Source organism: Lichenostomus cassidix, chromosome 13, assembly GCF_008360975.1.
Source record: "Lichenostomus cassidix isolate B80296 chromosome 13, HeHo_3.0, whole genome shotgun sequence".
Lineage (NCBI taxonomy): Eukaryota > Metazoa > Chordata > Aves > Passeriformes > Meliphagidae > Lichenostomus > Lichenostomus cassidix.
This window is the reverse complement of record NC_139494.1, coordinates 18,328,487-18,352,577: the sequence shown is the minus strand read 5'-3', so window position 1 is coordinate 18,352,577 and position 24,091 is coordinate 18,328,487. Positions and strand designations below refer to the sequence as shown.

General features: G+C 49.6%; 2 protein-coding genes across 9 annotated transcripts in view; one reads left to right on the top strand and one right to left on the bottom strand.

The window, feature by feature from the left end:
- PPP2R2B (protein phosphatase 2 regulatory subunit Bbeta) overlaps positions 1 to 16,256 on the top strand; it is a 61,666-nt gene extending 45,410 nt beyond the window's left edge. For all 3 annotated transcript variants that reach the window (XM_085074120.1, XM_085074121.1, XM_085074122.1), the window contains 7 exons: positions 919 to 1,084; positions 2,430 to 2,542; positions 8,381 to 8,558; positions 9,792 to 9,956; positions 12,927 to 13,096; positions 13,627 to 13,718; positions 14,291 to 16,256. In XM_085074120.1, the coding sequence (XP_084930246.1) occupies positions 919 to 1,084; positions 2,430 to 2,542; positions 8,381 to 8,558; positions 9,792 to 9,956; positions 12,927 to 13,096; positions 13,627 to 13,718; positions 14,291 to 14,570 (1,164 nt within the window). In that variant the 3' untranslated portion in view covers positions 14,571 to 16,256. The remainder of the gene's footprint in view (positions 1 to 918; positions 1,085 to 2,429; positions 2,543 to 8,380; positions 8,559 to 9,791; positions 9,957 to 12,926; positions 13,097 to 13,626; positions 13,719 to 14,290) is intronic.
- Positions 16,257 to 18,202: 1,946 nt separating this feature from the next.
- The window catches only part of TCERG1 (transcription elongation regulator 1), a 29,761-nt gene continuing 23,872 nt past the window's right edge, over positions 18,203 to 24,091 (bottom strand). For all 6 annotated transcript variants that reach the window (XM_085074111.1, XM_085074110.1, XM_085074112.1 and 3 more), the window contains 6 exons: positions 22,576 to 22,740; positions 21,696 to 21,878; positions 20,981 to 21,160; positions 20,034 to 20,117; positions 19,685 to 19,785; positions 18,203 to 19,307 (listed from right to left, as the gene is read on the bottom strand). In XM_085074111.1, coding sequence (XP_084930237.1) covers positions 19,106 to 19,307; positions 19,685 to 19,785; positions 20,034 to 20,117; positions 20,981 to 21,160; positions 21,696 to 21,878; positions 22,576 to 22,740 — 915 coding nt within the window. In that variant the 3' untranslated portion in view covers positions 18,203 to 19,105. The remainder of the gene's footprint in view (positions 19,308 to 19,684; positions 19,786 to 20,033; positions 20,118 to 20,980; positions 21,161 to 21,695; positions 21,879 to 22,575; positions 22,741 to 24,091) is intronic.

Below are 24,091 nucleotides of genomic sequence, written 5' to 3'. Positions count from 1 at the left end.
CCTGGGCGTGAGACATCACACTCAGATGATAGTTTTAAATTTTTCTCAAAGGTAAAGCTTCAAAATTATTTCCACACTCTTAAGAGAACTTAGTGGTTGGTGGTTACATGTGTAGACACTTCATCAACCTTTCTGGCACGATTTCATTTCTCCTTTCCCTCTCATTTAATTATTCTACTGCTTTTCTTAAACTTTAAACCTCCGGCATCACTCCAAATGTGTCCACTCAGCTCCTGCTCAAGCTTCACCCGCCCAAATGCTCCATTTGTGTGTGGGAGGTTCATCTCCACGACAGGTTAATTTAATTATCTCAGCCCTGTTTGGAGCCAGGTGACAGTAGTTCATTTGTGGCATTCGCAGATACACAATGTCTTCCAAGTGCTGAGCTGGGATACATGGTGTCAGTTCCCATAGGGACCATCTCCTGCTTCTGGCTGTGATATTGCTCTATATCCATGGATCCACAGGCCAAATGCTGCCTGTCTTGTACCTGTGGCTGCTGCCAGCAGCTCTCCTGTGGCAGGAGATGGCACCTTGTCCCAGCCATTCACTGGGGACTGACAGTGGGGTGGGATCCTTTCCCTCTCCATTCCCTCTGTTTCCACTCCTTTCCTTCTTCCTTCCCTCTCTGCACTCCATTCCCTCTCCATTTCTTCTCCATTTCTGCTGTGTTCCCATTCTGTTCCCTCTCCATTCCCACTCCATTCTTGCTATGTTTCTGCTTCGTTCCCTCTTGTTCCCACTCTGTTTCCACTCCATTCCCTCTCTATTTCTTCTCCACTCCCTCTTCCTTCCCACTGAGCACACGAGGAGCTGTGGTGTCAGAAGAAGCCACGCCTGGGCATTCAGCCCTACACTTGCTGTCACAAACTCCAGAGAGCCCCAAGCTAGCTGCCAACGCCTTCTTTCCCTCTGCAGAGCAAGAACCAACCCCACCGCAGGGGAGAGTACAATGTCTACAGCACCTTCCAGAGCCACGAGCCAGAGTTCGATTACCTGAAGAGCCTGGAGATTGAGGAGAAGATCAATAAGATACGATGGCTGCCACAGCAGAATGCAGCATATTTCCTGCTCTCCACCAACGGTATGTGGCAATGCTGTCCCACTGCCTCAGGCCCCTGGGCTCCCACCACCAGGCATGGTCTTCTCTATGGTGTTTATTTGGGGAAATATTTGTTAAAAACCTTCCCTGCAGGGTAACACAGGTGTCTTGGGGGAATGGTTTTGCAGAGCTCAATCCCTGTGCACAAGGTGTATTTCATGGCAACCCTTCCCTTCAAGGGAGAGAGGGAGGCTTCTTCCCTGCTGACAACTTTTATTTTTTATTCGCAGGATCCTGGTTTTTTGGTTTTTTTTTTTGTTGGTTTTTTTTTTGTTTTAAGACAAACCGCAGGTGTTTTGTTTCAATTTGCAGTTGTGTTCAGCTCAGCAGTTTCACATTATGTTCTGATAAATATCACGAGGATCTAGGAGTATTACTTGGGATGAATGGGACCTTAAGATGGATGTGACTTAATTACTTCAGGGGAAAAGGAGGGGTCTAATTATCTTCCATAACCAACTTACTTTGTGTTATAGAATTGACTCTATTGATCATTGTAATAAAATTCAAATACTTATTAAACTCATTTGGGGGAGAATCATTGAAATGCAATGAAGATTAATTATACAGCATAATGTTCTGTTAATTGAGTTTTTGAATAGTTTTTTGATTAACAGGAATATTGCCCTTCCATTTGGGTGGTGTTCCATATGCAGGCAGGTTATCAAAACAATTAGTTTGGAAATACTCCCGTGTTATGCTGTTTCTTTTTGTTTTTGCTTTTACACTAAAATTTTATATTGAACCCCCTGAAATAGACTGGGTTAAAAAAAATGAAATTAATGGCACTGCTTTAGAGTTGCCATGTAAGGGAGAAAATGAAGATGGATGATGGGGTTTTGTATGAAACCTGGTGGAAGCGATGATAAACTATGGATGGAGTGCCTGCCAGGAGGGAGCGAAGAAAACACCATTATTCAGAATAACCCCATGTGTTCCTGGTGTTCCAGGAGCTCTGTGGCACAGGGAGGTGGGATGCTGGGAGGGGACAGGTAGCTGCGGGGGATTGGGAGCTGCCTTCAGTCCTGGTGAGTGCTGGGCTCTGTGCTGTTCTGGATGGGGTATGTCAGGATGACTCTGAGTGAGCTGCAGACACCCTGTCATGCATTCTGGGGTAAATCCAGGGCCAGTGTGCCCTGCATGTTTTTGCTTCTCTGCAGGGCTGTGCACCAGCAGCTAGCTGTGGGGACAGGTGCATCTATCACTACTTCCAGCACATGGCATTGGGGGACACAGCAGTTTTTTCCATCCGGTGTGGCCTTGGTGCATCCATCAGTGAGCAGCTCAGGGAGCAGACACTGTGATGCTCTCCTCTCTCCTCCCGCAGATAAGACTGTGAAGCTATGGAAGGTCAGCGAGCGGGACAAGAGACCAGAGGGATACAACCTCAAGGATGAGGATGGCCGTCTCCGAGACCCCTCCATGATCACCATGCTACGGGTGAGTGGGGGGAGATCATGGTGGTTGAGGAGCCATTCCCTGCAGGGGCTTGGATGAAAATTGCTGCTGGTGTCACCTGTGTGCCCTGGGACCTGCAATGCCATCCTGCCATGGTCGGTTGATGTCGGAGGGCCTCCTTGTATTGGAGGTCAGTGCTATGACTGGTCATGGGAGTGGATGAGGGAGCTGCCACGGATGCCCAGGCTGTGCTGATGCTGGGCAGACATGCTGCCAGAGCCACGTTGCATCTCCTATCCAGTATCCCAGTGCCATGGTGCTGCTGTGCTGCCCCCTGGGCTGTGCCCATCCCGGTGAGGAGGCAGGGCAGAAACTCGCAGCTTGGAGCATTCCCACATGTAGCTGCTGCTGTAGTAGCAGAAGTACTTCCTCTAAATGAACTTTTCTCCTGGTCAAGACATTAATGAGACCAGACCAGCTTGTAATTTATTAACACCCTGTCAAAATTTGCATTTTGAGTACTTGTGGGTTTTATATTTATACATATAAAATTGTTATTATGATTGCCCTTTCCTTGCTTTGTGGCTCCCAGTTCCATTGTACATGAAGCCATTGAGAGCCCTGGGCAGGCAGTTAATTCTTGTCTCTGTACAGGGTTGCTCCCATGACTGGCAGCATTTTTCTTTACAGAGAAAGAGACCATTTATTTCATGTAGATGTGTATCTGCTGTTACGTTTCAGGCAGTGTTTCCAGCCTAATGTGCTGTTACCTGACAGCCCGTTGGAGAGGTTAGCTCAGGGTCTGGCTGTCAGAACTGGCACTGTCAGCCCTTGGCAGGCTGGGAGGCAGGCTTTGGAAAGGCAGCTGTGTTAAGGGTGTTATCCCAGCCAGTGCTTCCTTTTCTGGTCAAAGACACTGGGAAGGCCCTGGGATTTCTTTCTCCTCTGTAGAAAGTCATACTGATATATCACAGAACGGGACACCTGAAGTCCACTCACTGCCTTGAAAGTTTTAGCCTTTATTTTACTCTCAGCCCGTGTACTCATGGTAGCAGCTGTGTGCTGTGTGGCTGGAGGAGCTGCTGTTTGGTGTGTGCCACTGCACTGGGATCAGGCACTGCCGTTCCTGCTCCTGGCAAGTGGTCCAGCAGAAGTGCACAGCTCTTGCTTCACCGTGGCACTAGGAGGTTAAACACGCTCTAAGGGCTTGGTGTTATGTGTATTGGTATCTGCTGTGCAGTGCCTGTGATCCCTGAGGATAGAAGATTGAGGAGTCTTCCACCAGCCCCATTTGATCTAATGTTTTGATTACTTTACTTAGACAGATATTTACATAGCTGTAACCGTTTTGCTGCAGCTTGGTGTGAATCTGACGTGTAATTGTCCTGTAATGGGTGTGCTTTGGCATAAAGCCACATCCGTCCATGGCTTAATTTTCAACCACAGACAAGTGAAAAAGGGTTTTAAATGCACCTTGCTGCAATAATTTCTCACCCATTTTGCTTAATGGTTTAAATGCACTTGATGAGCATCATTCTCTGAGGAATTTTTAACCCACATAGTGCAAAAAGAATATTTAACTCTGCTCAGGCTGTGTAGTGTGGTGTTTACTGACATTAGAAGAGCTCTGCTGATTTGAATTGCCCCCAGGTCAAATCAGCCCTTTGACCTTACGTAGCAGCCTTGGCATGGTCCTGAGTATCACTCATTGTACCTGTGCCATGGGATGGATGTAGGAGATAATTAACACAAATAATATCCAGGGCTTAAACCTTTTCAAAGAGAGGATGTGTTTGCTTTGGCCCCTCGCAGCACAGGTCAGTCTGGGGTGACACCCCAAGTAAGTATCCCACAGAGCCAATAGGCACTGGGTGCTGTGGGTGCCTGGCACAGGCTGTGTGCTGGTGCCATGGGCAGGGCCATTGTGTGCCTGTTTCTTCATGTTTGGAGCTGTCACAGAGCCCTCTCTGATTAAGAGCTGCCATCCACTCTCTCAATTCCAGCAAATTCCATCTTAAATCCTGGTTTGTATCTCCCATTTTGCCAAAGCACTCAGATTTCTTGGCTCCTGTGCGCAGTTGCCCAGGGAGGCTGTGCTGTGCCCCACTGCATCGTATTCCCCTGACAGCAACCCCAGAGTGGCTGTGATGGGAGATGCCTTGGAGGTCAGCTGTGGTGCTGCCACCTTTCTGCCTCAGCAAAGAGATTTGCCTCTTTTCCTTGTATGTGTTCTGCAGAGCATTTCAGTGACAAGGCAGGGACGAGATGGAATCAGAAGCTCTATCAGCTGCATGGGCAGCAGTGAGGCAGTGGCTTAGTCCTCATGCAGGAAGGTCCCTTCTGCACGTCACAGGGCAGGTCGAATATGACAAAATTCTGAGCACTCTGAAATTGTGGATGCTGGGAGTGTGCCTGGCAGAGCTCAGCTGCTGGAGGAGCTCAGCTGCTGGAGGAGCTCAGCTGCTGAGGTGGGTGGAAAACTCACTGGATTTATCCCTGAGCACTTGCTCTGCTCCCTGATTTGCCGAGGGACCAGATTACAGTTTCCTTCTCGGAGACTCAAGGCTGGGGTCAATCCGAGCTTCAGTTTAACTAATCCCACTTGACCAAATCCTGCAAGGCTGTGGAGCACACTGAGTGCTGGCCGTGTTGGTTGGAGCAGGGGGGATGGGCTGGGGGAGCAGGGCTGTGCTGGCCTGGCACTGCCACTGTTCAGCTGTCACCAGACAGGGATGTGTGCCCTGCTGTAAGGGCAGGAGTGAGGAAAGTTCTCCCCATCTGCCAGTTCACAGCCTGGCTGGTCAAGGTGAGTGCAGCGGTGCCCATCAGTAGGTCACACGGTGAGCTGCCTGCAGCCAGTCCCACCACACCTGTGAGGTAACCATAGAGCTACAGCTGCAGCTGGTCACTCTGGCAAGGCAGGGATTGGGTAGACAGCTAATGGATTATTTCTTGAGATTTTTTTACAGCCACTGCTCTGGTTCAGGTTGGGATCTCAGCATAAATCCAGTGCAGTCCATCATGCCCAGAGGGTTTCTATGGAGGTAACTGGCAGCAAAATCTTCCTTTCCACTGCACAGATATGTGTGAGTGGTCCCAGTACAGTCAGCCCTGTCACATTCACACTCTTTGGGAATTTCTGGCCTCTGGTGTGTCCTATGAGGATTCCCAGCATTGCTTTCACCTTGCATGCAGATGGTTGGGTCCCATCCCACTACAGGGCTATATGGGAGTTCCACATCCCCACCTGACCCCCAGAAAGGAGCGGCTCAAACCTGGCACTTGCGGGCCATGGGCTTTGGGAGGTTTGTGATGGTGCCAGTCCGGGACCCGAGCCCTTGATCCTTTCCCCTGTATATTGACCTGTGTTTTCCTAATGCTGCTGCCATGTGGCACTTCTGGGCAGAGGATGAGGCATTCCTGAGAAACACTGCATCTCTGTGATTCCACAGGCCATATCCATCATGGCAGTGTGAATGACATGGAGAGCTCAGCCACACGGAGCTTTTCTGCAGGGAGCATTCAGTGACAGTCAACAGGACAGACTATGAAAGGGGAAGCCTTGTGGGGATGGGGGCAATTACTGACACTGTGTCCCCTGTGCTGTGGTGCTTCATTCAGGGCTGGAGGTGGCAGGAGGATGTGCAGTAACAGTGGTAGGAAGGGGCTGGGACATGCCAGCTCCCTCCACCCCAGTTTCACAGCTCAGGAAAGGGTTAGTGTCTCATTAACTCAGGACAGGGAAAGCCTTCACCAGACACAGGGAGAGGAATCATGTGTCATGCATGCTCGGAGTGAGTGGGACATCTTCTGTAGGGGGTACCTGCTAAACACAGGAATCAAAATTAAGACTTACTTTGCTTTAAATGAAAAGTGACTGGCATTGCCCCCCTTCCTGAAAACAGAAAGTAATTGAATTTATTAGTGTTTTATTTTATTTGACAGTCTTTCTGTGTACTTGATGTGCTTTGTTACACTGAATTATCATTTAATAATGGGTGTATGTGACACCAGAGCCTGCCCTAAGGTGGGCTCTGGAGCTGGAGCAGTGATGCACAAGGAGGTCTCTGCTGTTCAGGATTGCTGTGGCACTGCTGGTTGAGCTGGGTGGATTGGGCAGATGCTGATTTGACCTGTTCCTGCTTCAAAAAAACACAAGACACAGTTCCAGTTGCTGTCATGTCACCCCAGTTGTTAGTGTCTCCACTGTGGCTGAGGTCTGGCTGGGCAGCTGCTCCCTCTGGCTGTCCAGAGCCAGGGTCTCTGTGATGCAGGGTCCCTGTGCTGCTGTTGGGGAACAAGTTCACCATCTGCTCCCAGCAAATTCCTGACTTCTCCTGCCTCAAAATTCCAGTGCTTTCAGAGTTAAATCTGTAATGCTGATAACCTTAAGCAGAAGCTCTCATCATGTGGGCACTCTGGTTTCCATATTTCAATGCAAATTCTTGCCACTGTAGCAGATAAAAATCCCTGCTTTAGCAATCCACTAATGGATAACCAGGTTTGTCCCTCTTGTGGGGTTTTACCTGGTGACAGGCAAAGTCCCAGACATAAAAAAGTCTCCCCAGGACTTGGCTGTGAAGTAATGTGTTGAGAATGTTCTTTGTTTAAGAGTTTGTTGTAGCTCTGTGTTTGTGAGTGACTGCCATGTAGGAATGAGTAGGGAACTGTGCTGGGGCAGCTGGAGCTGCAGGCACCATAGTGCTGGACTGTCCAGACTGGGGAAAGGAGCGAGCCCAGGGTCTGACCACAAGCTGTGCTGGGCCACATCGAGTCATCTCGCTGAGCAGAAGCCCCTGCCCAAGCCCTTGCTGTGCTTGTTTTCATGCCTGGCCAGGCCCAGGGTAGTCACTGAACCCTTTCTCTTTGCACAGCCATCGTGTTCCGATGGTGGGACTGACAGCCAGTCCCTGTGGTCCTGGAGTGAGGCACAAGCTGCTGTCCCCAGGTTCCCAGCTGGCTGAGCAGAATCCGTCAGCACAAACGATGCATCATTGGCTGTGTCAGGTGGAATTAGCGTGCAGGCTCATCACATTAGGCTCAGGCTCTGAGCTGGCAGCACCAGTGCTCTCGTGTCACTCGAGCTGGCTGTCACTCCCATCCCCACCTCTGCAGCCATGGGAAATTTCTTCAGGCAGCACACAGATAATACGAGTAATGAAGTAGCTGGAGGGAACAGCTCGCTGGTGAGCAGGAGCATGGACTGGCACATTCCTGGTGTATTAAGTTGCCTTCAGAGTGCTGTGTCCAAAGTTATTACTGACCCCGCTGCTCACGCACACATCTCCCATGGGTTATGCTGATTTATCTAAAGGCAAACACACAGAGCTCTGTTCCTGGTCCTTCCCTGTGTCCCTGCCTGTGTGTCCCTCGCTCTGTCCTTTCTCACCTCTTACCTCCATCACTTCGCTGTGAGGCAAATGCAAAAAAGTTAAAAGAAAAAATGTGCTGATCTGGCTCTCTCAAGAAATGTATTTCTGTTAGAAATGCTCCAGGATTTTCAGATCCTGGCTGACAGTGACAAAACAAGGCAGAAGGGTTTTTTTGGGGTTTTTTTGTTTCAAAGCTGGAGCAGTTGCTGCAGTAAGATCAGAACCTGGTTGGCTGTGCTCTTGCTGCTTCACTGTGCTCTAACCATCCTGGAGCCTCTTTCAAAATTAGATGGCTTTTGGGTCTTCTTGTCCTTCTGTCATATACTTGGGAAGGCATTAGGCTTCCCTGGAGAGAGCCGGTTAGGAGTGGGTGGGTAGAAGCACTGGTAGTCAGAGCTCTGTGGGACCCCGTGGGGACATCCATCCGCCCGTGCCAGGTACTGGCATGTGCCAGGGCAGCCGGCTGGACCCTGTCCTGGGTGCTGACACTCTTCTCCTGATCCCGCAGGTCCCCGTGCTTCGGCCCATGGACCTGATGGTGGAGGCCACTCCCCGGAGGGTGTTCGCCAATGCACACACCTACCACATCAACTCCATCTCCGTCAACAGCGACTATGAGACCTACATGTCAGCAGACGACCTGAGGATAAACCTGTGGAATTTTGAAATCACAAATCAAAGTTTTAGTATCCTTTGGTGTGTGTAGCTCTGAGGACAGTCCTGTGTCCCAGTGAGGTCCAGCCCCATGGGGACTGGCAAGGCCATGCCTGTGGGGATGGGGACAGTGGGCAGTGCAGCGGCTCACTTGGCCCCACACCCGGTTGTGGTACAGGAGCTTCGCTCTCTGGCAAGGCTGGCAGGGGTTCAGGAGTATGAAATAGTGCTGCCTGCTGTGCACCTGACTGCAGAGAGCGCTGAGGATCCCCAGTCTCATGTGTCATTGTCAAGACACTGCCCTCTCATCTCTGCCCGTGCTGCCGGTGCGATGCTAGGCTGTGTCCAGAGGATGCATCCACCAGTCACATGGAGCTGCTCCCTCCATGATATAGGGCTCAGCTGGCATTGCCACCACTGCTGATGTCACTCGATATGTGGGTGACACATTTCTGAATTTGCCTGCGGGGTCTGGTGGGGCAGGCAGGGGGGAGGGGGATCTGCAGGTGATAGAGGAGACAAGTGCCTTGGGGAAGATGGAAGCACTAATGGTGTGGTGCCTGTTATACCCTGCAGCGGGTGACAGGCTGCCAGTCACCGCTCTAAAAATGAGGCTGTGCCAGTCATCCTTGTAACAGCCACATCAGAAATAATAACACAGGCCACGAGTCACTGGTGATATTTATATGGTGCTTCCTGCTGAGAAATCCCTGGGGCAAGGTTTAGGCAGCTGGAGAGGATTTTGGCAGCACAGGCATGTGGCTGTGGGAACTCTGAGTGGCTGCAGGAGAGTAGGGCTATGGTGCTTGCTTATTTTCAAGGATGAGGGTGAGGAGTACTAAATCTGGGTCAAGCTTCAGGGAGTTCAGATGGCCCAAGGGACTTGGACGGGGGCTTTTCTGTTGGTTGTTGTGCTCTGGGCTTTGCTGCTATTGCTGTTTTCAGTGCAGTTACTCACCATGCTGCAGTGTTGCAATAAGAGACATTTATTGTGCCCAGGGTGGATGGGCAAATCAGGTCTCATGCCCCACAGAGGCTCTTCCAACTGTGGTACTCAGCTGGGGTTCCCAGCTGAGCAGAAGACATGTCGGATCTTGACTTTCCCCCGTGCTGGGGTGAGCTGATCCCACTCCATGCTGTGGGTTTGCCTGCCCAGAACACCCGGGTTGCGTGGGCTGAGGGGCAGCCCCGGTGCCCAGAGACATCTGCAGGAGGGGGAGCAGGTCTGGGCTGGGTTGCATGGACTCCTTGACTAGCCCTGCCAGACATCGTGGACATCAAGCCAGCCAACATGGAGGAGCTGACAGAGGTGATCACAGCCGCTGAGTTCCACCCACACCACTGCAACACCTTTGTGTACAGCAGCAGCAAGGGCACCATCCGCCTGTGCGACATGCGCACCGCTGCCCTCTGCGACCGCCATGCCAAGTGTGAGTGCAGCCTGCTGGGCTAAAAGAGAGCAAAAAAGGGAGTACAGAGACCCCCCGGACTTGGGTCTGCCCTACCACCTCATCCCCTTCTGCCCTTGGTGTGCCAGGCTGCGGCCTGTGGCCACCCACCCTCACACACCTCTGCCTGTCTCCAAGAGGAGCACCTTCCCCTGAGTCTTGGCCCCACACCTTTGGGTGTGCAGGTTAAAACCACCACGGTCATGTTTTGGGTCCAAGGGGTCACAGGGATGTCAATGTGCAGCCAGTACTGAGCTGTCAGTGCTGAAGACAGGCCCAGAGACAGTGATGTGTGCTACAACCCTGGGCTGCTGCGCTGCATGCCTGGGCAGCCAAACCCCTGTGTCTCCTCCTCTTGTGTGAGTTTGCTTCAGAAAGTGGCCAGTTGGTATCGCATGGGAAATTAAGGAGGTTTTCAGTATTCCGAGTGTGATCATGTTACAAGAGCAAGATGCACAAACTGGGTGGAACTGAGTACAGTTTCCCCACTAACAACCTGCTTCCAGCAAGCCCCTGGCTGCATTTGGGTTTAGGTGTCCTGGAACGGTGGGGAATTACACCCCAACAGCTGCTTCTGGGCTGCTGAGCCATGGCTGCAGTCTGATTCCTGTTTTTGACCTTCAGTAAAGAGGACAGAGGAAAGCTCACATTGCTGGCAGGAGATTGGGAAATACAGAATGGCAGCTTTCCTAAATCCTGAGTAAAACACACCTGGTCTGTTCCTGCATTTCCTGGCCATGGCTCACAGTCTGGACCGCAATGGCTCCCAGCTGAAAATCAGAATACAGAATACAAGGAGCTAAGAAAATTAATTTTCCTGACACTTCAGTGGCAGAACCTGTCGGCATTTTCCTTTGCTTGGGCACTGCCTGGTGCCACCAGCTCTCAGCAGCACACTGGCCGTGGTGCATCCCGCTCAGTGTGACCTATCTCGTGACATCCTGGATGATTCTCTCTGAAGCATCAGCTGCAGTCAATTGCGGTTCAGCAGATGTGGGAGTCAAAATTGAGACAGTTCATCAAAGTACAAAATGAAAAGCAAAGTTGGCTTTTGGAGCAAATCCTTCGACAGAGACATTTAATAACTCAATATTTAGTAAAACTGCAGACAATGACACATCTTGTCAGGTTTATGTAGATGGTGAAGTCACTGCTCGGGGCAGCTCTGACTTGGCAATTCTCTTATTAAGGTTTATTTGCCCAGGTTATTTGAGGCTCCTGCGATCTGTGACATCTGTATTACCCCTAGCATGGAGCTGGCCTGAGGGAACAGCAGCCTCCGCAGGAATGCCTGCTCCATGGGGATGTGAGGAGCTGATAGGAATGCCTGCTCCATGGGGATGTGAGGAGCCATGTGCTGCAGCGCTCAGAGGGACAGCAGCCCTATGAGAGGATACCTGCTCTGGCTCACAAGCACATGGAAATTCTATGCATTATCCAAAGCACCATGGGAAGCCAGAGGGGAGATTGGGATTCCAGGAGCAGCTGATAATGCCAGCAAAAGCAATCCTGTTTGGAAAGGATATGGAAAAGTGAGGAAAAGCCCTGTTGTGGTTCTGCTGTTATTTCCCAATAACAGAAGGCATTAGGCTTTCCACCTGTTTTTTAAGGAACCAGTTGTCATTGTACCTGCCAAGCTCCTCAGCTGCAGACTAAAGGCACAGCCCAGGCACTACCCCCAGGACCTGCTCCTCCTTGTCTGCTGTCTGCGCTGCTGCAGCTCTGCTGGAGTGCTGCTGGCTGGTCGTTCTTTGCTGAAAGCATCTTCAGCTTTGTGTAGAAATAAAAAGCTGCTGTGATCAGGTAACCAAGAGCTGCAGCTTCACCCTCTGACTTTGCAGGAATGTCCCTACAACAATCCGTCTTCCCTGGCTGGCAGTACTGCCTTTAGATGAGCCCCAGCCATGCTCGGCATTTCTGCTGATAGCCAGGCACAGGGTGGAAAGGCCAGCAGTCCCTGAGGAGCAGGATCATCCCACTGGCCCTGCAGCCTTTCAGGGCCATCTTAGGGCTCAGTCTGCCCCCATGGAGAGGGAGCTGGAAAGGCTGTTGCAGAAGGAGAGAGCTGGCAGAGGGAGCTGGTGCAGGCAGGGCAGCACCAGCTTGGTGCCAGAGGAAATAGGTTTGTTGTATAAGAGAGAATTAGTGCTCAGAAATCCTTTCCATGAGCTCAGCAGCCCAGATCTGCTTCTGCGGCAGAAGCAAAGCCACACAAAAGCCTTCAGCACAAAGCAAAAATAGCTGCCCCGAGCCCCTGCCCTGCCTGGCCAAGGGCTTTGGTTTGCAGACTCACTCAGGGACTGGGCAGCACCAGCTGTGTGCTGGGAGCTCCATCCTGGCATCTCCTCTGTGTATCTATGTGCTGGGAGCCTGGCCATGGCACTGCCTGTGTGCTGGGACTCCAGGCCCAGCAGAGCCCCTCTTCTGCCAGTGCAAGGACCAGGGATGATCCACACATCCTGCGGCAGAGCAGGTGGCTGTGGCCCTGCTGCCCATTGCCAGTCACCCGGTGCCGGAGCCCTCACAAGGAGATCAGTGCCTCATGACTGACCTGTTATGAGCAACAGAGACAAGTCCAGGCTTCAGCTGCTCTCTGGCTGCCTCAGATCTTTATTTTTTCCTGTTGCTATCACTTTTTCAATTGAAAAAGCCTCCACGTTTCTGCTAGAGATGAAAGGCAGCAGCTCTGGTTCCTGCTGTGGGCAGTGTCTTTTCTGCTTTGTAGAGATCATTTATACAGACACTTCAGACATTTTTCCCACTATCCTGGAACCCCAGGACTTGGTGAGTGGGTGATAAACTTGAGCACATGTGGGTCTGGGTATGGCATTGTGCAAGTGCTCCATCCCAGGAGCTTCCTGTGGTGCCGGGACAGGGAGGCAGGTCCCTGGCCTGGGATCAGGGAGCTCCTGCCTCAGCTGATGCTGGGGCTTGGTCTTTCCTCTTGCACAGTTTTTGAAGAGCCTGAAGACCCAAGTAACCGGTCGTTTTTTTCTGAAATCATCTCCTCAATCTCCGATGTCAAGTTCAGCCACAGTGGAAGGTACATCATGACCCGGGACTACCTCACTGTCAAGGTGTGGGACTTGAACATGGAGAATCGGCCCATTGAGACCTACCAGGTGAGTATGGCACAGCCAGGTGCATGCAGCAGTTGGAATCCGCTGAGTTCCTTCCTGAGCCACATTCTGGGCCAGTGCCAGGAGTGGCAGGTACTCACCTGATGTGTGGGAGTTTTATGCCTGTAGATGGTGGAAAGCAGAGATGTTAAATGTGGGCTCAAGTGGCCTGGCGAGCTGTCACCCTGTCTCCAGGCTCGGGGTGGTTGAGGAGTTGAAGCTCAGTTGCTGGCAGCCAGGAGCTCTAGCTGGGAAGCCTTGTGCAGAGCAGCAGCCCTGTTCCTGTCACCCTTTGCCAGGGGATGTCCCCTGGCACTGCCTGCTGTTGCCCAGACCATGCGTGGAATGTGGCTGGAGGTGCTTAGAGCAGAATGGTGGCTGTGGGAGGGTACAAGATGCCAAGAAGTGCGCAATGCTGTCGTGAGTGTGGGGCTGGCCAGGTCTGCTAGCCCCCAGTGAGCCAGGCTGGGTGGGCCAGTTCCTTGGCTGTGCTGGTCAGTGTGGGGGCCTGACCCTGTCCCTCCTACCGACAGGTCCACGACTACCTGCGGAGCAAGCTCTGCTCACTCTATGAGAATGACTGCATCTTCGACAAGTTCGAGTGTGTCTGGAATGGGTCTGACAGGTGAGCATGTGGTGATGTGGCTGTGTTCAGCCTGGGGATGCTTGCTTTGGTTTGGTCCAAGGGGTCCCATGGCCCCTTGACCACCCCTTCCCTGGCCTTTGGCTGGGTGTGGGGTCTGGAGAGGTGCAACAGGGACCATCTACACCTGCAGCCTGCACACAAGTGGGGATGTCTGAAGGTCCCACTCTCTCCTGGGCAGAATCAGTTCCACCTCTGTTACCCACAGCTGGAGGAAGGTGGTAATGGGTTTAGCTCCAGATTTCCAAAATCGGGATAATCAGTATCCAGGTGTGACTCACACCGAGCTGGGTGGTAGGAAGTGTGCGAACTTTTAGTTCTAGAACACAGAACTGTGTGAACACAGAAGTGTGTGGACTTCTAGTGTGTGAACTAGCAGGACTGTCATGGTTTTTAGCTGAACCATCAGAGTGAGCTGACACGGCACAACTGGGCTTGAGCCAAATTCCAGTGCTTACCCAAATTTCATTATGCCTCTGAATATTGTCTGCCTCTGGTCACCAGCAGCTTGCCTCTGAAAAGGTGTGAAAATCACCTGTCCTTCCCCCTTGCAGTGTCATCATGACTGGCTCCTACAACAACTTCTTCCGCATGTTTGACCGCAACACCAAGCGCGATGTGACGCTGGAGGCGTCGCGGGAGAACAGCAAACCCCGTGCCATCCTCAAACCCCGCAAGGTCTGCGTGGGTGGAAAGCGCAGGAAAGACGAGATCAGCGTGGACAGTCTGGACTTTAGCAAAAAGATCCTGCACACAGCTTGGCACCCCTCCGAGAACATCATTGCTGTGGCAGCCACGAACAACCTGTACATATTCCAGGACAAGGTTAACTAGGAGGACCAGGTGTTCTTTAGGTGTCTCATGTACTGATACCAGTAAACACATGGTTTCAACTGTTCCTTTTCTTTCTTTCTTTTTTTGTTTTCCTTTCCTTCCTGTTTTGTTCAGTTCTGCTCTGCAGATCGCGGTTGTGCAGAGGAGCACTGGGTCCCCCGGCCCAGAGGCCACTGGGGACACACCCCAGATACCAGGTTCACATGGGGGGAGCTGAGACTTCTCTCAGGGGGTGTGGGGGTGTCAGGCCTGGCTGCACCATGTCCCCGAGCATGTCCCCAGGCAGTGCTGGGGTGGCAGTGACACTCTGCTGATGGCTGAGGGAGTGATGTGGCAGGCCTGTCGGCTGGGGAAGAGATTGGGGGGGTAACACACCATGGCCCCTGGCCAGCTCTGGTGACAGTGGCCCCACTCCAATTGCTTTAAACCTGATCCCAGAAATATTCCAACTGTTGTGTTAAAGATTGGAATGTTGCCTCCCTTTGCCATTTTCCACATTTGTCTTTTTATTACAATTATTTTGTGTTTTACCAACAGAGACAGCAAAACCAAACGTAAAAGGGGAAAGTTCAGTTTTGCAATGGACAAGCTTAAGGAGGGGGTATGTGCTGCACCCCCAGGTGTGTCTGCTCCAGCCAGGTTGCCCCCCCAGCCCCTAGAACCCTCCTGAGGATTTGGCTTTGTAGATACTGTGGTGCCTTCTTTGGTATATGAAATACCTTTATAAATGATGCTTCCGACCTGCATTGATCGCAAACCAAACCAACCCTGGGCTCTGCTGCAGTTCTGGGCTTTGCTTTGGTCATTTTCCTCATTTTGTTGTGAGCTCTTGCATGTCGTGACTGACTGTGTCTCTCTCTTTCTCTCTCTCTTTTTTAATTAATTTATTTATTTATTCAATTTTTTAAAAGATAAAGAATAAGTTGCTAATTTATGATCTAGAAAGGAATCCAACTGTATATTGCTGTTAGCCTCTCTCTGACAGAGTAAGGGGCTATCTGCAGTCCTACATTATAATAACATTGATAAAATAATAAAACCAGTAACTCTTTCTCTTTGCATGGCGAAGCTGCCTCTTTCTAGTCTACAGATTGGTCAGGTCCCTCTTTACTTGACCAACTGTTCAATAAAAAAAAGGTTGACTGGATTTTCTGTAAAACTGAAAACTGCTCCTGCAGCAAGAAGCAAATGAAGTCAATTACAAAATTCAACACCACCACTTTGGCAGTGGCTCCACAAGGACGATCCTGTTGCCATCCTTCCCGTGGGGGCAGCAGGCACCCCCAGCACCCAAGGCCTTCAGAGACCAGGACAGGAGTCACCCAGGGCTCGGTGTCCCCCGGGACAGCCTCTCTGCAGGCCCTGTGAGGATCATGGCATGTCCTGACCAGGCAAAACAAGTGGAACACAGCCACAGAGCTCACGGACTGCACGGAAAACCAGGAGCTGGTTGGAGGCAGGGGCCCCACGCGCCACTTTCGGAGGAGCCATCCCAAGGGAAAAACAAAGTGCACTGGCTTACAGATTTATTCCAAGGGATGGCTTTCAGGAGTAACTTTTTTAAAAAATGAAATGGTAAAATAAAATAGCAAGAGTAAATGAACCATTTTATAAGAAAATGCTCTTTTTTGGTTCTGTAAGGAAAGCCTGTGCTGCGGTGTCAGAAGTAAAGTTGTCCTGAACGTGTCTGTGTGCAGTCAATGCCTGTTGTACTTCTTGTGCTGGGGACACCTCTGCAGTGCCCAAAGGCTCCTGGGCTCAGGGTGGCTGCAAGGGCCATGCTGATGAGGGGTGACCAGGGGATCCCCAAGGCCCCAGGGATTCTGGGTCCCTCTGCAGGTGTGGCATGGGGGACACTGTGGGATGTGGCAGTGGGAGCACCCGCAGGTCCTGTGCTGGACATGACAAACCTCGGTACTTGATACAGCCCTGAAAGGAGCTGCCAGTCCCTCCCGAGTCCCTGCCAGAATTCTGGGCTGTTCCAGGTGAATTTAAACAGCAACCCATAATTAGCAGCTGCAGGGCATGGACTGTGCTGTCAGGGAGATGTTCCTTAGACACTCATTTACCTTCACATTAGCTGCAGGACCTTAATCAACTGAAACAGCAGGAACTGAGCCCTGGCTCTGCTCGATGGGGTGTGGTACATCCTGGTTTGCTGGATCTGGTTGCTCCACCAGGCAGAAGTAAGCTCAGCTTTTGTCAAAAGTGGAGTTTCTTTCCCTTTCTTAAGCTTGCTTGAATTTATCCTCTGCCCTGCTGGAAGTACTTGGCCACAGAGGGCAAGGCTAGCCAGGGGAACCTCCTGGACTGCAACAGGAATGGTGCTAGGAAAGCTGTCAGCATCCCTTAAACCCAGCCTTCTCTCTGGCTGACAATTCCACAGGCTGTCCCCCTACCTCTGGGGAAACAGGAGACTCTGCCCAAGGGGCTGCCAGTGGGGAGCAGCTCCATGGTCCAGCAGCAGCACCCCCAAGCCAGGAGCCCTGCACGTGGGCATGATTGCTTTATCCACAGAATAAGCAAATAAATAAATCTTAATGAACATCTGGTCTCCATAAACCAGGTAATTTAAAATTAATAGCCATCTTATTTCATGAACAAGTTAACATATTCTAAAACAGGTGTAACACACACACAGCTTCCCACTGGGCTGTGTTGAGCCAAAGGAAATCCATTTACTGGCAGAGCCAGGGAGTGGGGACAGGGACACAACTCCCAGCACAGTGTCCTGCTCTGGGCACCTCCTGTGTCCCAGACACGACCACAGCCACACACAAGGGCACTGTGCTGGCTGGCATGGGCCAATGGGCCATGTCAGAGGTGGGGAGGGCAGTGGGGTTCCCCCGTGCTGGGGATTCAGAGGACTCTGTAGTGGAAGTTGAGCCCTGGAATGAGCTGACCTGGCTGCCACAGAGGAAGATTGTCCTACACTCCCAGCTGCAAGCCTCCCTGGCCAGTTGTGGTTGTACTTTCTGGGTGGGAGCTAAATGTCCCAGAGGGTCTCGCACTTTTTGCCTTACCCAGCTACAATCCTCATTACTCCACCTCCACTCCCAGCAAAGGCATTGCCTGACATTGGTTTCAGATGGTTTGGGTACCCCCACAGCCATGGAAGGGGCAGACACCAAGAGGGATGGGACACCTGCCCTGACTAGGGCGTAATGCCCTCACTAGGAGCACCACAGAGCACTGTTCTGTTGTCAGCAGCCGACCTGGCTGTCCCAATCTTTGTCAAACAACCCTTCTCTCTTGATGCTCAGCTTGCAACTCCTGGCCCTGGCCACCAACACAAACTGCTGACAAGAAATCACTAGTCAGGGTGAGGGAAGAAGGGACCCCTTCTCCAGCCCTCAGCTCAGAGCAAGACACGCACGTAAACACAAGCAGCAGAAACAAACTGGTTCTGCCTGGCCTGCCATCTGATATTTAAGCAAGAGACAAAAGAACTAAACTGGAAAATCATTCTGCTCACCCCCTGTGCCCACACGCTGACCCCACACCACTCAAAGCCACAGGCCCTGTTCTGCCAAACACAGCCAAGAATGTAGGCAGTATCACTTCAATTGTTTGCTTTACTCAATTCACAAGTCCAACAAAATCCAACAGAAATTGGGATTAGGCCTGTACAATCCATATATAAAAAGGGTTGGTTTATTGTAGTTCAAATACATAAACTGAACAATCCCAACATTTCAAAATTAAACTTTAGAAACACAAGTTTAACATTCAAAACAGGAGTATAGTTTACAAGAATTGCCCAGAGGGGGTATGCACAGTCTAATCCAGAAATATGTAAAGATCACTTTATCGTAAATAAAAATGTGTTTATACAACCGTCCTGGACTGCTCGGTCACCTCTGGGATTTCCAGCTTCGAGCAGAAGTTATTAGACAGAACTTCACTTGGGCAGAGCAACCTGACTGCTGCAAGTCGATGGCTGGGGCAGGAACAGAGCAGCCTGTGAACAAAGCTGGTTTGGTCTCTGAGTCCCTCTTCTCCACTCAGCTCTAACCCTGGCTTAAATGGATTTAGTTCCATTCCCAAGGCTGGAAGCAGAAAACTGGGCCTGGTGTTTCCAGAGAAGGCTGTCAGTGATCAGTAATTTAAGCTATCAGAGTGTGTCACCTCCTCAGCCACATACTGTGGGAATCAGGAGGCAGCTGATGGCACACATGTAGGACACACTCAAACCACAACATGATCACCCTCGGGACTCACATGTAGGACACTGCTGAGAGGAAAGCCCCAGGTACCAGACACCCACACCTCACACACACCGCCCTGAGACCCTCAGTCACCAAACAGCTCGCACCTTGGGATTCATCAGTCATGCTCCAATTAACTCATAAATATCTTTAACGTAGGTTTTGTTGTTGGTTTTCCCCCCAGAGATCATTCTATGTTCACTAATGCTGCCTCTGCCTCCTCAGATGTTTGAATATATTCACGGCAATGGATGTGTGTAATCTGACAGATGGCTCATGCAAGCGTTTGGATTTAACAGACACCCTTGGGTTGGGAGTATTCCCTAACTATTTCGTTGTTCTCCGCGTGGGTTCGGAGGCCGTGGGGGGCGGGGGAGGGCCGCGCCGGTCCAGGTCATCCACGTAGGACACGATGAGCTTGCGCCGCTCCTCGGGCACGCAGTCCAGCACCAGGTACCGCTTGTCGTTCTGCAGGATCTTCTCCACGTCCTTCAGGTGCTGATCAGACTCCTGGATCAGCTTTTTGGATCTGAAAGCAAGGGTTAAGAATTACCACTGGAGTTGGTCCGGGAGGCAGGCAGCCCCAGGAACCCCTTGGGCTCGGGGAAGCTGCCCCACCGTAGGGAAGCTCAGGGAGCCAAGGACAGGCCATGCAGGAAGGGCTGCAGAGACCTGGCCATCTTCTAAGCTACAAAGACATAACGTCAGCTTGGGACTGAGCACGTAACAGTGCTCTGGATACAGAAACACAGGCTCATTGCCTGTGCTGTATTAATCAAGCACCAAGAAAGACTTGAGTAACTTAGACATCAACTCGTGCTAGGAAAAAACAGACAACAGTTTGCTGCTGTTTGTCTGGCAAAGCACAATAAAAGCCAAGTCCTGTGCTAGCATCACCTTGCCCACCTGTAAGTGATGAATTTGGTCTCCTTGAGCAGCGTCCGGAAGTCGGCTTTGGCAGTGATGTATTTGTCTCGGATGTATTCCTCAAACTCCCTTTGCTTTTTCTGAAAGACAAAAGATAAACGTAAATCACTGGATGCAGCTCCAGTACTTATTGCAACAGAACACACTGAACACCAGCAATAATTACATGTTATATTTTTCCTTATGCTCTGTGTATTTTTTTTAAAATTACATGTAACTACTAACACCTGTGTCCACACAGAGCAAAACCCACTGCTGCAGCCACCAACTCACTTCTCTGTACCCTGCACCAGACTGGAAGTCAGCAAGAGTGAAGCAAACCACTTACCCTGTCACTCGAAGAGAATTTAATGCACCTTGGATCTTCTTTAATGATTTTTTTCACTTCCTTCCATGTTGATGTTAAAGTTATCTTTCAAAAGAAGCAAAAATAGTTAAATTAAAAGTAGATTAGATTCTAAGAATATGGAATGCAAACACTAGCAAAACCTCTGAAGCCTTTAAATATATCTCAAGTCCACAGACAAAGCTGCTGTTAAGTGTTGGGTTCTGATTACTCATACCATTACATTTGAATTTTTAAAATGAGTTGATTTTACAAAGTAACTCTTCTTTTGTATTTTGAGATGGCATTTTCAGATCAAGATCCTCCAAATATAATTTACTTTCCAGGGTCTTTTTCTAGTACAATTATTTATATTAATGTGTTGTTTAAAATTACCTGCAGAAAACCTGCCTCCAAACTAAAGTAACTAATGTGTCAAAAATCAAGTAAAAACCTCCAGGTTAAATGAAAGCTGCCTGAAGTTGGCACAGAATAAAAAAAGAGGAAACCTCACTACACCCCCAATGCACAGAATCAGGGATGGATTCCACAGCATGAACAGAGTAAAAGTTCAGATTCAGCAGGAGAACATCAAAACAGATGAACTGGGTAAGACCACACTGATGGCCATTATGGCAAACACCCTGAATATCTGAAAGAGCCAGGCAGTGAAGAGTATCAAATAACTCAGTGCTGAAAAAATATAAAGAAGATGAAAGGATCACTGATTAGAAGTTTATATGTAAATTAACTGTATGTTCAATGAAAGTAACACTCCAGATAAACAGGTAAGGAAACATAATGCACAGATTTTGTTATGAAGGAGAAAAGAGAGTGGTGAAGCAAAGAGGCCCTGGAAATAAAACCAAACCAACCAGATTGTGGGACATGAAAACAGAAAAAGAGAAATCCCACTGGGCTACAAAGATTTGAACATCAACAGCTCTTACCGCTGAAGTTTCATCCAGAAGTTGCCTGAAATGTTCCCTCTTCTTTTTGGTAAGTGCCTCAATGTGTTCATTAAAGAGCTTCTCTTTCTCCTCTCTCTCGAGCAGGGACCCTGACTCCCAGCGGTGATCTTTGCGCAGAGTCCTCCTGGTGTCAGACCAGGACACATCTGAGGAACGCACCTAAGCCAAAGATGATTCGTTTTTAACCAGTTTTTCTAAAGTTGACTGATAATTATTACATACTTCTTTTTTTTTATCTTGTTTGAAGTTAAGGTTAAAATTAAACCCTCAGCTTTTAAGAAGACACTGTAGCAGATTACCCACAAACACTGAAGAGGCAGCAGCAGAAGGAATCCCTCTGCATTGGTTTGGAGCAGACAGAGATGTCCTGCTGACCTGGCTGAGCACTCTCAAAACCAGAAAATCCCAGCACTCTCCTTCCTCCTCTGTGTGTTCACCAGAGTGCCTGGAAAATCAGCCTCGGAGATTGTTATTTCCAGGGACACCAGGAGCTCTGCAGTGCCCTGCTTCCAGCATGGAGAACACCCTCCAGAAGAGAACCCTATATGCACAGCCTTCTCTTCCAACCAAGGCAAAACTCCCAGTGGAACTCCACCGCTTTGGAGCTGAACTCCAAATGCCAAAGGGCTTTTAAAGGGAGCACCAAGCAGCTAAAGCCTGCCCTGATGAGCCAAGGGCCCTGTCTGTGCCTCACCATGTCCGACAGCAGTGCTTTGAAGTTCTGTATGGCCTCCTCCCGCTTGTGCTGCTCCCGCTCGCGGTCGATCTCCTTGGTTTGCTCCGAGCGAGCTTTCTGCACCTCCCGCTCGCGCTCCCGCAGACTCGCCTCGATGCGCGCCTGGCGCTCCAGCTCCTTTTCTTTCTCAGAATCTAAGTTCTGAAATTCAACAACAAACTTTTCTCAATAACAACATTTTTCATTAGAAAGTGAATTAAAGGGCTATCAAACTAAAGGCAGCTCAGAACAAAACACTTTGAAGGGATTTGGGATCTATGAATTATGATATTTTGCTTCAAGAGCCATGCTGAAGCATTGCAGGATTTACATGGGGGAGGGACAAGTTTGATCACAGAACAACTATTCCCAGGAGCACGCTGTGTCCAGCAACAAACTCTGAATAAGGGGGAACACCGGGATCACTGTTGGCCCAGTTTTACATTCCCAACCATTAATTGCATAGAAGAGAAAGGTAGGAATATTGGATTAAGAGAAAAGCAGTAATGAAGAACTGGGTATGAACATACATCCCTGAAGGAAGCTCAGCTGATAAGGAAAATCACAGCAAAGGAAATGCAGCCCCATCCTACGAGGAAGTATTTAATGTGGTGTCTGTAGATACTGCAGTTTTACAGCCATTTTTACCACCAACAGCCATTTTTACCACCAACTTCTCCCAGATATTGCATGTGTGCATGCACACAGTTCCCACAAACATCCCACCAGACAGAACTTCTAAGTTCCAAGTTGCCATTCTGGGGTACTCCTACAGTAACTCTGGTATGGAGTTCTCTTCAGCACAGATCAGTCTGCCCACAGCACACCCACAGCCACACTCCCAGTGCTCCCTGCTGACCTTGGCTATTTTCTCGATGTACTGCTTGAACAGGTCCTCCCTCTGTGAGGAGCTGTCCACCGCCTTGTACCGTGGGTCAGTCTCCACTTTGTCCTTCACTTTGCTCCAGCGAGACTGACTGTCCAGGTGGTGGTTTGCCAGGAGCTCAAAGAAATCCATTTTGATCTGTTATACAGACAGAAACAGAAGGACAACACTTGAGAAAGACACTTTGATATCCCAGTTTGGTCTTACGAAAAAAGGAGTTGACTTACCTTCATTAGAGGGACGGCATTAACATTACATACTAATGCAATTTAGAACAATCACTGAAAGTCTGAATTTAGTCATAACTGCAGCCCAAATTCACTATTTCTTGGGACAATTTTTCCAAAGCAGATACATTTAGGCAATCTGCTACATCTAAGATTAACTCTACAAAGAATGATCCACCAATACACTGTATTATTTTACTCCAATTTAGGCTTGGTTTTGAGCTTTTATATTTATCAAATTAACAAGTTACTGATGCTGCATGACTATGGTTTGCATATCAGTACTCCAGAAGCCATGCAGCTTGAAACAGGGCTCTAGAGAAATCAGGTGTTTATGGATTCATCCTCCAGTTGTACAATTAACAGAGGTAAATGCTTGGCTCTGCCAACAAAGAGCAATGTCTTAAGATGGCTCTAAGCAATCAGGAATTATCCACATATAGCAAATAAGTAAATTATATTTAGGATGGACAAGCCCATTGATATAAATTTTAAGAATATGTTTTAGTCTACTCTGTCAATTGGAAATGGCACATTATGTTTCTGTCCATAGCAACGGCCATTTCAAGGGCTGGCAGAGAATCAATCATAGCAAATTTTATTTCCACACAACTAGCAACATGTTTTCACCCAACGTCCCAGAACCAGCAATTTTAAGAAGTATTGTGATGTTATTAGATAGCTTGATTTCTGAGGAAGATGATCTCCCTGTTCCTGCTGCACTTCAGGTCACCTAGCAGGTTGGTTTGGAATTCCTCTGAAGCAGAGGCAAGGGGCTGGGTCACCTCTCTGGCTGGGGCCAGGAAATGCTTGAGGGCTCCGCAGGCAGGGCAAAGGGCTCTGCCTCCACAGCACCCCACACCCTGCCAGGCCACAAACTCAACATGGCTTTATGGTACAAATTAAAAACCCAAAATCCAGGAGAAGGATTGGCTGTTACTTGCTACTTATGTCCCTTTCTCACCCCTTAAAAAAGGGAGACCAGAAGGAGCAGTTTAGCTGCAAGAACACTGAGGTTCCTCAGAGAAGGGAGCAGATGGACAGAGCAGGCTCCAGCTTGCCAGAGACCTGGCACATCCCCATCCTCTAAAACATGTTTAGTTACAGAATGCAGGAACAGAATGAAGATCAGCACCAACATTCTGCAGCCTTGCCCACCAATACTTTTAGTTCTTTACAATATTAACGTATAAACATAAAAGGCTCTATAGGCTCTTTCTTTACTATACCGAATGAGACTAAGACAGTAAAGCAGAGATCAG